The sequence below is a fragment of the Sceloporus undulatus genome, chromosome 2, assembly GCF_019175285.1.
Source record: "Sceloporus undulatus isolate JIND9_A2432 ecotype Alabama chromosome 2, SceUnd_v1.1, whole genome shotgun sequence".
NCBI lineage: Eukaryota > Metazoa > Chordata > Lepidosauria > Squamata > Phrynosomatidae > Sceloporus > Sceloporus undulatus.
This window is the reverse complement of record NC_056523.1, coordinates 80895758-80911093: the sequence shown is the minus strand read 5'-3', so window position 1 is coordinate 80911093 and position 15336 is coordinate 80895758. Positions and strand designations below refer to the sequence as shown.

At 42.9% G+C, this 15336-nt stretch overlaps 1 protein-coding gene across 6 annotated transcripts in view; it reads left to right on the top strand.

The window, feature by feature from the left end:
- NSD1 (nuclear receptor binding SET domain protein 1) overlaps nt 1-11300 on the top strand; it is a 112935-nt gene extending 101635 nt beyond the window's left edge. For 5 of the 6 annotated variants that reach the window (XM_042451801.1, XM_042451800.1, XM_042451802.1 and 2 more), the window contains exon 23: nt 3413-11300. In XM_042451801.1, coding sequence (XP_042307735.1) covers nt 3413-5268 — 1856 coding nt within the window. In that variant the 3' untranslated portion in view covers nt 5269-11300. The remainder of the gene's footprint in view (nt 1-3412) is intronic. The other variant, XM_042451805.1, reaches the window with a different exon arrangement.
- Nucleotides 11301-15336: the final 4036 nt, after the last annotated feature.

The following is a 15336-nucleotide window of genomic DNA, read 5'->3' as shown; positions in this document are numbered from 1 at the left end:
CAGTTGTCGACAAAGGAAATATGAACTCAGTGGAATTCAAGTTCCAAAAGCTGAGGCCCAGAACAAGACAAGATGGCCTAATTTTATAGTCAATTACACAAAAAAGCTCCTTTATCACATCTCATTGGCTAATTACAATTTAAACATACAGAATTCTTACAATCAAGACACAGAGATATATGCATATATTAAAACTGCAGTTTCCACCTTTCACCCCTCCTTCAGGAATTCAGCAGCCTTCAGTAGCCTTCCTTCTGAACATCAGCAATGTCTCCTTATCTTGAACTGTGTATGTTATGTCTTGTTCTGCTGGTGCCAGGTCACAATGCACTCACCATGCCTTTTCTCTAACTTTCTCTAGTTTCCAAGCCTCATTTTAAAAAACTGTTTCTCTGACTAACAAAGGCGACTCCATTTTTCTATAGCTTTCTATTATAACAGGAAAATTCTGCCACTACAATAGTGTGATTGAATTTATACTCCAACTTTCTTCTGATAAGGGACCCAAGGGAAGATGAAAATGGGACAAGTAAAGGGCCCTTAGCTTCACACTTTTCCTTTTGACTAAATAGTAAAGGTTTGAGGTATGCTGCTTCCCATCCAGCTAATGCCCAGGTTTTTATAATTCCCCACTAAGTGTCTCTTTGGATACGAGGTGACTATGTTGTGTGGATATACAGTTGCTATTGAACGTATGTGCTTTTAGAATGAACCAGGATGACAGAAAAGGTCAACCTATGAAATTAATTATTATGAACAATGGCATTAAGAAACCAATGAGAACAAGAGAATCTCTGAGTGTTTACCTCAAGGTGATAGCGATGACATTAAGGAAAATGGAGTTTCGCCCTTAGACCATCTCTCATAGCTTTTTGAATCTTAGGGGCTCAACAGATGACCCTGAAAGGGTGGTCTGTAGCCACCTGTTTTTATGCTGCAAGGAGGCTGCACCACCCAAACGGTGCAGCCTCCATCAGGACTAAAAGGAACCCGCGGGTTCTTTTTAGTCCACGTGCTGGGCGCCATTGTTGCACCATTGGCACACTTGTGTATACCGATGTCACATACACGGCGTGGCGATGTTTAGGTGCTGCACCATGCCTGCATTATCATGACAGTCCCCATGTGGACGTAGGGATGGCATAACCCTGCTGTGCCTGTGCTTGTAACGGTTTTTGCAGGTCCGGTTCACTCTAAATCCTGGGCTTGGGCCCGGCCGGCAGCCATCGCACCTAAAGGGAACACTCGTCCCCTTGAGGCTGGCTGGCCAATGGCACAGCAGCTGGAGCGGAGCTGTTTCCAGCCCCACTCTGCCATTGGCCAGCCTCAAGGAGGAGGTAGACCCTTGGAGGAGGAGGAGGAGTGAGACTCTGGGCCAGCCAGGGGGAGGGAAAAGTGCCCTTTCTTAGTGCATGGCGAGGAGAAGGAGGAGGGGGAAACAGGAGGAGGAGGAGGTGGGTGCCCATTTTCAAAGGTTTTTCCCCCCAAAGAGCACTTTCTGTGTACAGTAGAGTCTCGGTGAAGAAGCATGGGACGTCGGATTGGGGACAAAAGTCCCTCGCCTTGCCTCCCCCTTCCCTCCTTCCCTCCCTAGTTCCCTACTTACCTTCCCTGCTTCGGTCAGGCTTCTCCCTTTGTCCTGAGGAAAATGAAGCCTCTGAGGAGAGGCCGGGGGGCTGTCCTCCACAGCCGCCAAGTCCTCGCTCCTTTCCCTTCTCTTCAAAGGGCTCCAAAAAGAGCCCTTTGCAGGAAAGAGGAGGTCCGGGAAGAGCAGGACCGGGCTAGTGCCCAGGTCTCTCCTCTCCTTTCCTGCCTTCCTTTGGGGGAAAGGGGAGGTCTGGGAAGAGGAGAGTGGCCTCGGAGGACAGGCCTGGGCCGAGCACACAAGTCCCTCAGGAGCCTGCGTCCTCGGTCTAGGCTTGTCCTCCGCTGCCCAGGCTTCTCCTTTCTGGGGATTTCCTCTCCCCCGAAGGGGTCGGGTGGGGGGAGGAGAGGAAAGTGAAACTGGGAGGGAGAGGCTTGGATCTGCTTTTTTTTTAAAGTGTCCTACATTTGAAAATGTTGTCCTACATTTGTCCCGGTTCGGAGGTCCTGATTTATGGCAACCCTATGTGGACGGGGCCTCGCAGTAGGGCTCGGGAGCATGTAGACATTCTGCATTCCCAAGCCCTAAAATCGGCCCCAGACCACCGCTTTCCAGTAGTCTGTACCAGGCCACAGTGTCCTAATTGATTCCTTTTGAGGTCAGATATTCATGTGTAAAATTAATCTGGATAAGGCATTGATATTGTGTAGCCTGTGGGATGCATGCAACCCTTGAAGTGGGCCAGCGCAGCCCTTGAAACCAATGCTGAACTATCCTGAACCTGTAAAAAAAACACTGAAGAAATGTTTTCTCATACCAATTTGGGGGGGGGGGGAGGAGGGCAAAAAAGACAATGAAAGGGCGTGTTGTTTTGATCCTATATAATGTTTCAGTCTCACCATGAAACAGCCAAAAACAGCACCTGAAGCAGCCAAAAAGTGGCCACAAGTGACACTGCAGCCAGCTGGAATGTCATTTCCAGTTACCTGCTGGAGGAACAGTTCAGTTTACTAGGAGGAGCCTGGAAAGGCTGAAGTTGGTCTGCCAACCATGGGTGTGTGCCTATCCCTAATGCAGAGCCTCAAAATGTTATCCTGCAAAGCTCTGCTCATGTGCTTTTGGCGATCCTTCCCTTATATATGCTTAAGGATCCTTGCCTTTTCCCTAAATATAGATTCCCAGCTTTGTTTGTCAGTACGATAAGGCCATTCCATGTTTTCCAGAACAATGGTTTCTCCTTATAAAACACTTCTTCTTAGTTCAGAACTGTAGTTTTGTTTCACAAGATAATATTAGCTATTAAAAACTATGTTTTTAACACCTCAGGAAAAGCCAAAATGCTAAGAAGGAAATTACAGACTATTTTGTTTAGAAGTTACAGATTAAATTGTTTAGAATATATGAACTGAGTTTGAAAATTTAATCTGAATTTGCACTATTTTCATAGCTTGAAGTAAAACTAAGTTTATTGGAAGGGATTAGAACTGATTGGAACCAAAGTTGTTTTAGATAAATACTGCACATAGCCAGCATGGTATAGTGGTTTGACCATTTGACTGTGACCAAGGTTTGAATTCCCATTCAGCCATAGTAACCCAGTGGGTAAGTCACACACTCTCAGACTCAGAAAACCCTATACATTGTCACTTTAGGATTGCCATAAGTCAGAAATGACTTGAAGGTACCCAACACTTTTATACTAACAGCTAGATGTCTACTTACTTGAGACTGATTTAGCAGATATTCCCTGAACAGCTTTGCATTAGTAAGGGCATCTTAGTGCCCTGTCCAACCTCTTTCAAGTTGTCTTTTTTTCCCTTTCTGCAGGGAAATGGGAGTGTCCTTGGCATCAGTGTGATGTGTGCAGTAAAGAAGCAGCTTCATTCTGTGAGATGTGTCCCAGATCTTTCTGCAAGCAACATCGAGAAGGAATGCTGTTCATCTCTAAATTGGACGGACGCCTGTCATGCACAGAACATGATCCCTGTGGACCTAACCCTCTAGAGCCGGGAGAGATTCGTGAGTATGCGCCTTCCACAGAATCAACAGCTGGCTGTCAAAATACTCAGCCATCAGACCAGCAGCCTGCAGCTACAGGCCCGAAATCACAGCCATCAGAGAGGTTACCTCTGACCGTGGCCCTGAGGCTGCAACCCTCAGATAAATCACCTTCCTCTTCTTTGGCTCTGAGACTAAAGTCCTCAGAGAAGCCTCCTTCCTCTGTCGCAGTGAAGCTACAGTCCTCAGATAAACCACCCTCCACAGTGGCATTGAGGCTACAGCCATCAGACAAACTACCCTCCACCCTGGCCCTGAGTTTAAAGCCCTCAGACAAATTGTCCTCCACTCTGGCCTTGAGGTTAAAACCCTCAGACAAATTATCCTCAGCCCTTGCCCTTAGGTTGCAGTCATCAGACAAGCCACTCTCTGCTTTGGCCCTTAGGCTGCATCCCTCAGAAAAATCACCCTCCACTGTGGCCCTGAGGTTACAGCCCTCTGAAAAAGTAGCCTCCACTGTTGCCCAGAATCATCAGTCCTCAGAAAAGTTAGCCTCCACTGAGGAATTACAGCCCTCAGAACATCCATCTACCAGAGAGGCATCAGGATCTCAGGATGAGCCATCTGCTGCAGAGGCATCAGGACCTCAGACAACAGACAAAAATTGTACAGTGGAAGTCCCAGGGCCTGAGGGGTCAGATGTGTCACTTCCTGCAGACAGACCCACATCACCAATGTTAGACAAATCAGCTGCCACAGAAATACCAAAGGTCCATATGTTAGACAAAGTGGTAGCACCTGAGTCTTTGAGGCCTCAGCCACTGGATAGGGCCATCCCTGTTGGCTCACTACCTCAGGGCCCAGGCAAACATTTTACTTCACTGAGCCCCAAATCTCAGCTACTGGTCAAGCCAGTTGCCCCCATAGCTCTGAGGTCTAAACCAACAGAAAAGTCAGTCACTTCTGTGGGAACTCGGCCTCAGACACCCAACAGGCTTTCTACTACGATGGATGCTCGGTCTGTTCCATCAGAGAAGGATTCTACTACTACATGCCTGAGGTCTCAGCTGTCTGACAGGCTTCCTGCCCCATTAAATCCGAGACCCTTGCTTTCAGAGAAGGCCCTAAGGCCTGTTGACCAGAATGCTCAACCAAAAGAAAGAGGCTCTGGGACACTGGAGCAGAATACTCAGCAGAAAGAACGGACACCTGTGTCTGAGGAGCAGTCTTGTAGGCCTGCAGGGAAATTTTCTCCATACATGGGACAGACAACTTGCCCCTTAGAGAACTTGCAAATCCATGAAAAGACCCCTTGGCTTAGTGCAAAAGTGCTGCCATCCATGGAGCAATCACTTTGGACAGCTGAGAAACTGCAGTCTCCTGAGCACAGTCTTTGTTCAGGCCAAGGGGCATCTGCACCCTCCACGGAGCAGACATTTTGGTCAACAGAAAGATTGTGCACATTTGAACAACCCCCTTGGCCTGGAAGGGAAGCTCCACTGCCTTCCGGACAAGCTTCATGGCTGCCCAGAAACATTCAGACATTTGAGCAGATCTCTTGGCTCGCTGGGAAAGCACAAACACCTGTGGGGCAGGACGTTTTGCCTTTGTCTGAACAAAATGTGGTGCTAGTACTGAACCAGGACTCTCCTGGCCACGAACCTACTGAGTCAAAACCTAAGTGAAGCCAGTTTGAGGCCAGACGGGTCAACGTATTTGTTCTGTTCCGTTTTGTTTTTTAATTGTATGGGGAAGGGTATTTTGTTTTTGTTTATTGTTTTGTTTTTTTAAAAAACCACCTCCCCAGATCCTTAACCTTCAACAGCATCCCATCAAACATATACAGGTACATTTACCAAATCTCAGTAATGCCCAGCCAAGGAGCAAGAATGTAGATGGTCTATTCCTTCTTCCTTTTGCAAACAATAAAGCTGAAATATAGGAATCCACTGTGGATATCATCTCTGATTCCATTGAAATAATCACGTTACTAATTCTGCATGTCTGAGTGACAGGCTTGCATTAATAATGTATTTCCTAGACTGTATCCCTCCATAGTTCCAAAAAAATAGGTTTCCTTCCATCTGTTCCCACTAGATGTTAGTCAGCCATTTTGCACTGGCACCTTACATATGCCTGTTATCGGGAGAAGTGAAAGGAAGGGATTTGACTGTTTTTTCTCCCTAATTTTCTTTCCTCACAGTTCTGTTTAGAAATGTTTTGCTTGAAGATATACTGCCAGGTCAAAGCTTATCAGATACAGGTGCTTTTTGGAAGAAGAAAAATACTTGAAGTTTGTTGAGATGTCAGTTCTGCCAGGCAGAGCAGTTCACTCTACTGGGAACACCTGAGGTTCCCCCATAGATCTGACAAGTTGGAGGTTTAGTGAAAAGAAGTTTAAACTTACCATCTAGTAGTATGCTTGCTTGGGAATTAACATCTTCAGTGCAATGTAGCCAGAGCTCCCACTTCAATAGAATTTTGACCACTGAGAGCAACTGCAGAATAGAAAAATGAATAAAACTCTCCTCTGGTTTCTACAGTGCATCATGGCTGTTTACTATCCTTTTGTCTCTGAAGCCATAATTATTAGTTATTGCAGACAAATGAAACTGATTTTGCCCTCTTGCACAGCAAACATGCTTAGAATTGTTTGTGGTCATCTTTGGTGTATTCCTCTGCTGAAGCAGAATTTGGAAATGTTTCTCTTTTGGAGTGCAATTTCCAGAACCTCTCAATTATCATGGCCACTGTTGCGGTCCAAAAAGGTAACCCTTTCAAGCTCTAGACTAAAATATAGCCTAATTCATAAGGTGGAACAGAACAGTAGCCCATTTGAGAATTCATGTAACCCATGATGGAAAAAATCTTATTAATCTTACCCTCACTAGGTTCTGGCTTAATACATATCTCATATAACATACGTACATGAATATACATACATATATAATGCTGAAAGAGACTTGAATTTAAGTGGGCTACACTGAAGAGTCTCTTCAGTGGTAGTTAATGTTATAGTTCTCACACTGGAATGTGAAGGGCTCCAGCATCTGGTTGAAATCTCTGTTCTTTTCCTACAACTCCATTTTTCAGTCAGTGCAGCATTCTATACCTGGTAGGTCGCCAGGTTGGTAAACCTGTTGGAAACATGTAGTGTTACCTGATCAGGCAGAAGTGTTATGTTCAGACAAAAATTAAGATTGGCATGGTTCACTGTAGTACTGTAGCTGGGGATCAGAAAAGTTACTATCTAAGCCTGTGTTTCTGCTGATCTTGGATGTAGGAGAGGCAACCCGCCATGCAGGTACTTCACATGGTTATTTCAGTTCAACACTAGGATATCAGGAAGCAGTTTTACCATCACCTCCATCCACACTCATGGCTAATGTTTGCTTCCTTTTATGTTCTTACTTGTCTGGGCAATTGGATTCACGCAGCTTTAAGCAGAACTTAATTTTTTTACCAGCTCCCGTTTTGTCCTTTTTAGATTTCCAGGTTTCTGCGCAGAGCAGGAGTTCTAGTCCTATCCCAACTCAGATCCTCTCACCTTGGAACAGATAACACTGGGGTAACTCAGGTTCTGTAGGAAATTTACCAGTATTGCAGTTTGTACCATACAGTGGCATTTCAGATTCTGATCTGTTACTTTTTCTGATGTTGGCTTTCCACAATGACGGTACCTGCTCGGCACTACGCAGCATTCCCTACACAGTTGTGCATCTCATCTTCTCCTCTCAACCATTTCACCCTCTCCAAGTGCAGCTAGTGACTTTGCACAGCATGTGGCGAATGGAATCTTAGTGCTTAACATTGGTTTTCCTGGAAGACCTGCAAGCCAAGCACTAATCGTTGCTGAAAATGGGGAAATGCAAACATGTTTTGTTTCTGCGTGACTCCTGAACAAAGGGAAACAGGACAATTCTTCTGAATGATTGAAACAGAAACACTAAGCCAAGGGCATTTTACTAAAACATTTTTAAATGGGAAAAAACCCCATCTTTTTAAGCAAGCCAGCCAACCCAGTCATGAGGCTCAGCATATTAAGTATTACTCGTGTGGGGGGAAAGCTTTAAATTTTACATATTTAGGCCTTCCCATGAGCTGGACTTTGTCATGTAGATTGTGTGTTTAGGACTTCCTTTGTGCCAGCCTCCCTCAGCAAGCTGTACCTGTAACAAGAAAGATTCCTGCACTGCTTTGTCGAACTCTGTTCTTGCAATGTCGTGTTTTAACTAGCTATTTGTTTCATGGAAAAATAATAAACTGTGAATATTTTTGGTGGAGGCTTTTAAATCTTTAAAACAAAGAATTTTCATTTTGAATGACTTCTCAGAAGAGCAGGTTCTAGGGAGCAAGTATGCAACACTAATGAGGGGATTCATGGTGCAGCACATTCTGAATCTTGGGCTAGAAAATCCTTTTTGAAGTAAGTTTAGTTTTGTTTTTTTTTTATTTGCATGGCATTTCAGACAGATTGCTTGGCAACTTGCTGTATCCTTATATTTTCCCTTGCGATCTTCTATACAGGTTGAATTTTATAGCCTACTACTCACTCCCTGAAGGACTTCCTTCATGGGAACAAGATGCCCCTAGATTTGACTAAGCATCTGAAGCAGAAAAGATCACAGACATTTATGTAAGGACTGTGTACATTAAAACATTGTAGTCGCAGCCCTTATGAGAAGCCCAGAGTGGGGCTGTATCTGGCCTAGACTTTCCCCATCCCATCCTTTCCCACAACTTTAAGACAGAAAGCATCTTGCCAAGTACAGAAGGAAATGTCTAGTTCATTAAGGTAACCAAGGAAAACCACAACGTACAAAGGCAAGAAGTGTTGCAGGGAAAAAGAAGACACCCCTTGAACTTTGGTCAGCACAAGCCAGAAATTGTTTCCTTTGGGAAATGAGAAGGGTTGTTTGCTTACATGTGGCAGAACTCCTGTGTCATCAGGAGGACTGTTGGCCAAGCAGAGTCTGAGGACTGTAGTACTCTTGTGCTCCTGTGTGTCATTGGCTAGCCACAGGAACGTGGGGTAGAAACATGGCATAGATAGAATTTGAAGAGAATGTGTTTCTGTTATTTGCCTTTTCTCTAGCCTGAATTAGAATGGCCATAGCTAAGAGCTGGGCTACCAGTAATACAATTTGGTTTTGCCTTGGATGTGATTTTGGCATTTTGGTATATGCTGTTATTGCTTATATGGTACTTTGCTAGGATTGTGATTGCACTGATAAACTTCTTGTGTGCAAATATTTTCATACATGCTTTTCTGTATTTTGAGCAGAAAATGGGGTGCTCCACTCCTAGAGTGGTACCGTATAGAGCTTTGTTCTTTCTGACCATGGAAGTCTATGCCAAGATAGGCCAGATTCTCTGGTAAGAATAGCTGGACTGTGTGACCTGAGAATCATGCAAATAAATAGTTTTGCACAGATCTGCTGATTTTGTAACTTATTCTGTTTCTCTTGTTCCATTAATTATGGAAAGGGAAGAGGAATTTGCAACTCTTGAAAGTTTGACTCAGTAGCTCTCTTTAACCCTGAACATGTAAAATTCAACCAGGAGGTGCTCCTCCGTCTTGCAATCCTATGAATGTAAAAACAACTGAACATTGAGAAACTCAGAATATTGAATGCTGTGTCCAGAGCCACATTCTACATTTTACAGTATGCGCACAGACTTATGGAAGATAAGTAGCCCTGGGTGTAACAGAGCCAGGTAATGTCCATGAACTCTTGAGGTGAGCCAGCAGTTTGGGGGCTAATCTGTAAGCTACTAACAAACATTACTAATAAGAATTTAGTACCAAGCTGTTGAGTATATGACATCTTTTTGATGGTGATCCTACATCAGGAGATATCACTAATGATATGTTGATCTCTTGACCAACCCACAAAGCCACCATTTCTCAGCTGCATCCCAGCCCTGGAAATCAGCCATTTCCTGTCAGGGGGGAGGGGAGCATACAAGCAACCAGCTATTTTTCTGTAGCAGGACACACAGGCATAGAATTCTTTAGGGACCTCTGGAATATGATGTAATTGCCCTGTGTCTAACTATGGAAGACCATTTGAGCACCTGTTTACTGTTCCAACTGCTCTTCACCAACCCGGAAATGCAGGAAGTTGCAACTGAGAAAAGGTGGAGGGGGAGCAAAGCTTGGTTGTTGTGCAGTCAGTAGTGAATTCTAACCTCTGCAATGACCAAAAAAGTAATAATTCACCAACAGGATGTCAGCCACAGTGTTGATGACTTCTTTGTAAGATGCAATTCCGTGGCGATGCTGGTAGCGTACAATAACATTTTACAGATTGTTGTATCACATAGTCTTAGCATAGTTTCCCATTTCAAGAATAAGAGATTTCAGAGTTCACTTTTTAACTACAGAAATAAATAGAAAAAAGACTAAATTCATTTAATAGTGGCCCTACTTTCATCTCTTAAATTTCCAATCATTTTCAGAAAGGAAGGGAGTTTCCATTGCACTCTTAGAAAGCATGTGCTCACATATACATACCTAAGCCACCATTCTCTTTTATGGCCTGTGCTTGCTTACACATAGGGGTTATCTAGTTGCATTGAGCAGAATCTTGGAAGCGCCTATGCTTCTAGCAAATAAAAGCTGGCATTTGTACAAGCACTCTGTGGAGGGAAGGCAGTTGTGCTCCCTTCTGGTTCTCTTGACCACTTCTTGAGCAGCATCACAAAAAACAGTCTCCTTGCTCAGGGCCAGTCCTGCCATTGGACAAAGTGAACAGATGTCAGGGGGCAGCAGATTCAGTTTCTCACTGAAATGAGTAGTTGTTTATTATTATTACTATTATTAGGCTTGTTTTGTTGTTATTTTTTTACTGCCAGGGTTTTCTGCCTCATGTGCCAGAACAACTTGGCTGGCTTCGGATGCTGTGCACCTTGACTTGGGTGTATGTGGGATGCCATGTGTTGCTCTACCTCAGGCAGCAAAGTATCTTGGGCCTGCCCTGCTCCCATTTAAGCAAAAAGAAAGGAGGTGACTAGAGGAGTATGTCTGAAAAGTATATCACATTTCACCAAAATATTGTATGGTGTGATGCTTTTAAATTTGTGAAGTCTATAATACTTTGGAGAAGAGCACCTCTGTAGGAAGGTAGTGATCTCCCCCAGTGTGTTTTCAGAATGTTAGGAGAAGGGCTTGAATTGGAGAACATTTCTCACTCCTTTAGAATGGAAAATACAACATGAAAGGGAGAGGGGGCAGGTGAGGACATTAGCACTGACCCAGTGCTAAGGAGCATTAGAAGAGGAAGCTTACATTTCTCTAAGTGATCTATATCCATTCATCCTTCTCAAGCGTACTGGTTGCTGATCTAGAGTTTTTCACTGAGGGTTGTGACTGAGTAGAGCTGTTGCACAAAAAGGCCTAGACAAAATTCCTGTTGGCAATGACTCTCCAGTGCCTAATTGCTGTGTTTCTGCATGGATAAAGAAAAAAAATCAACAGAGTATGTACTGTGTGAGCAGCAGGGGAAATGTTTACAATATCCACATTGATAGAAGAGGAAGAGTTCTTTGATTACTTTTTTTTTTGGTTCCCTTTACACATTTAACTGTGTATGTGAAACTGGTTTGGTAATGGAAAAAAGGTTGCCCTATCCAAGTGTTCCCAGAATATGTACTGTAATTCTTTGTATATAAAAGAAAGCAATTACTGTAAAGTAAAGTTTAACTTTACTCTTAACTGTGTCTGTTGTCTCATTGAATCAGGGCAGGCCATGTTCCTATTAGTATTTTAACTGGGGGAAAATTAGCAGGAAGCTCTATAAGTTGGTACAAAGTAAAATAGAGGCCTTAAATTCACTGTGTTGAATCCAGATTTGGGTGTCTGCCATAGGCTGTCTTGCAAGAGATGGATTTTCATGCCTTCATGTAGGGGGACCTCTTTAGTGCCTTTCTGAAATCAAATTTCATAAACCCTTTATGCATGGCAAATGAACTCCATGAGCAGTCCCTAGTCCCCTTGTTGTATATCTTGGGCCCCATACAGACAGGCCAAAAGAAAGCTGCTTCGGGTCACTTTGGAGGTATGCTGTTTAAATGATGCATGCGTCCTAAGAGTCCACAAACCACGCTAAAGCCATGGTCCAGTCCTAAATGTGCAGCTTTGGTACAGCCTTTGGCCTCTTAGGAAGCATGCATCATTTAAACAGCATACCTCCAAAGTGACCAAAAGCAGCTTTATTTTGGCCTGTCTGTATGGGGCCTTGGTCTCTAAAATCAGAACCAAAGTTAGATGTTTAAATGTAAATAAATGCAGCATCCACAATGAAGATTCATTGTTTGCTTACTGCTTGTGTTTTACCATACAGAACAAAAAATGGGGCACGCACTTTGAGTGAGATGGGTGAGGTGAGCTAAACTTTCTGAGCCACTTGCTTCATGGTGGTTGTTTCTCACGAGCCACTTTATTCCAGCTGGGCTCACCTGTTAAGGCAGTTGGGGAAAGGGTACCAACAGAAGATGAGGCAGGCAGAAGAAGCTCTCACTCCTCATATGATGACCCTTGAGGAGATGGACTAAAACTCATCTGAGTGAGACGTTTGGTCACGTTGGAGACTAAAACTCTCATCTGATTGAGAACTTAGGTTTGACAGTAACTGGGGACACAAATTGTTTTTAATATTATTCATAGCTTTATTTTTAAATAATACTCTTTGGTATGTGCTTTATCTATATGGTATTTGTTATAAATTGTAAGCTGCCTTGGATTCCTCCTTTGGAGAATAAAGACAGGATATAAATGAAGCAAGTGGATGAATAAACTGGCAGGATCATATAGTGCCTACTATTCTTGCAATAGACCCAAACAATTTATGTTCTCAACACTCACCAATGACACTGGGTATTGAAGCCCTCATTTTACAAGTAGGAGTCATAGTGTAATCAGCTATAGTGTGTGATCCTGCACAAGTACACTGGTGAGGCTTTCTCTTCCACCAACATTGAACAAAGTCTCAACTATTTTTAAAATCCTGTTGCAGGTTTCAGGGGTTTTTTTTTGGGGGGGAGGTGCATTTGATATATGAGAGAGTCGTAGTCATCCATGCCATAATGTTTGTGATGTCTTCATATGGAGATAAAAGCTGTCTAGTGAAAAAAGCTAACACCAAAGAGACTCCACTAATTTGAAATGTGATCCTGGAGGAGAGTTTTAGAGACCGTGGAATGTCAAAAAGACAATAGCTAAAAAGCATCACTGGAAAAGATGAAAATGCCCAGTACAGTGGAAGTCAATAGGGGTCATTTGGAAAGACACATTGGAAAAAATGATGATGCTTATTAGACTGCATCATAGATGGATTAATTAAGTCAAGGAAGCCACGGCTCTGAGTTTGCAAGATCTGAGCAGGGCTGTTAATAAGAGGTTTTTTGAAGGTCTCTTACTCATGGGTTGCCAATTTTTTGGCACAGAACATTTTGGAGTATGCTTTCCATCTGATGCCAGATGTTACCATTTATGTCCAGTACTAGCTTTGCCAATGTCACAGGATCTGGTTAAAAGAGGAGATCTGTGGTACATGATTTACATGAATTTGTAAGATTTGTAAGATTAAACAGGAGTCATAGGGAGATTTTTAGGAAGTATTAGGCTCATAAAATGTCTCTATTAGTCTTACGTTTATCAATGTATGATAAAAAAAATCAGTATGATTTAAAGACAAAATACATATATGTACAATTGTTTTATATATTTTTGAAAATTAATAAATATATGCAAAAAGGGCAGAGGTGCAGAGCAACTGCATGCGTACTTATGTACACTTACCTCACTATGCCAGGTAAGAGAATAGGACTGGAGACTGAAATCCTGAGTGCACTGATTAGGGAATCCTTTGACCTAAGTGGGGTTTGACATCTAAGGGGCTGTGCAGACCACCCCTTTTAGAGGCAGATCAGCAACCTCATGCCGGGGTTCTGATCTGGCCTTTCCGTTCCTTTTTTGCGCCATAGAAAGGGCACCGTAGTTGCCGCACTGCAGCTTTCCAACACTCCTTTGGTGCTGCATCATCTAAACAGCACTAGAGGAGCGCCGTGAGGCCATGCGCCATGTGGTGTGGCGAGCAGAATCACACCACCATGGGGTCGGGGCGTGCGTCATGTGGACACCACACCCTGACTCTGCCCCCAGGCCAGCCTTAATGACCGGTCTGCACAGATCCTAAGTAAACTTGCTTTGAAAAATACTTTACATGCATTTGTAGCTAGCAGAAAAAGGAATTGAACCACTGTAATATGGTTGTTGTTTTTACGAATGCTCATTCTGATCTATAAACAACACAGGCTACAACCAGGATCTGCTGGTCATGGAAAGATTGGACCTAGCAGTGGCTCCACTCATTTCCAGAGTGTGCCCCTATTCTTTTTGTATTATAGCTCACTCATGCCTGGACTGCCAGCCAACTCATTCTTTCAGCATTTTCAAGGGAGTGACGAACTGCTTCTTCCAGCCATGGTTAAATTGGAGTCTGGTTACCCCTATATCCACATTATGAAATCAGTGAGGATTGGAAGATTACAGACTTGTGTTTTAACTGGGCCCTTTTATCATGTGTGGCACTGAAGTGTTTCCTAGCCTCACACAAATTGTGGTGTTAAATGTTCAGAAAGTTTTGTGTGAGCTGCAATGAGCTAGCAGTCTCCTGTGACAAAAAGAAGGAAGCTTCTGTGGTTGCTTGAGGTCAAAGATGCAAAAGTCTGGAACAAAGATTATGGGGACTGGAGGTATTAGCAGGAGAATATTGCAAAGTCATCTATCAAGCTTTCTTCTGAGATGCATGCTTGATGTTTACTTCTTTAAGAAGAAAACTGGAAAACGATTCTTGTATGAGATAACCATGACTAAACTAAATTTCATTTTCCAGCAAGTTTTAGTAGCTTATGTCAATACGAAATTCAAAGCAAATGGCTAGGTAGATATTCACACAGAGCTTGGAAAAAATATCTTAAACCAGTATCTCTTAGCTAGCATTGGTGTGGGATATTCTGGCCAGAAAATTCTGGGGAGCTATAACTCAAAAAAGTAACCTCCTGTCTTGTTCATAACTTTGGTACCGCCTCAAACCATGTCTCTCAAAGTTTGTTGTGCTGACTATATGATTCTCAACATATGGGATTAATTTAAGACCCTTCAGTTTTTGACATACACAAAGGAATGTCAGCCTTGCCTTCATGTACAATTGACATGCACACTTATCTTTAAAAAAAAGAATGATGAAAGCCAAGAACAGAGAGAGCTACTCACTTTCTATTCAACAGACTGAATAGCATGACATAAACAACATGCCACAAGATCTGTGCATGCAGAAATATTTTCCTATAGAAAAAAATGAGTTGTGCTGTATACTGGATTACATTTGTAACATTGTCATTAGGAAGATAGTTTATGGGTTGTTTACCCTGCAGGGAGGATTAAATTACAATAGTTTCTCATTTACTAGACCCACCTACCTCTTTTTGTTGAGCTAATGTGTAGTCTGTAAACCCTTATCTCCCAGTACCACCAGACAGTATCAGTAGGCAAACATGTAAGAAATTATTTTGTTTTCCCTCCCCATTTCTTTATGTTATGTTATCAAAGACATAGTCAAACTTTATGGTCAATATTAATAAACTTAGTAATTCTCGTTGTCATCCCATACTAGAAATACACGCAAGTATCCATTCCCACTCTTTTATGTGCCATTTACTAAGCTCTGGAAAGCAAAGTATTTTTACCA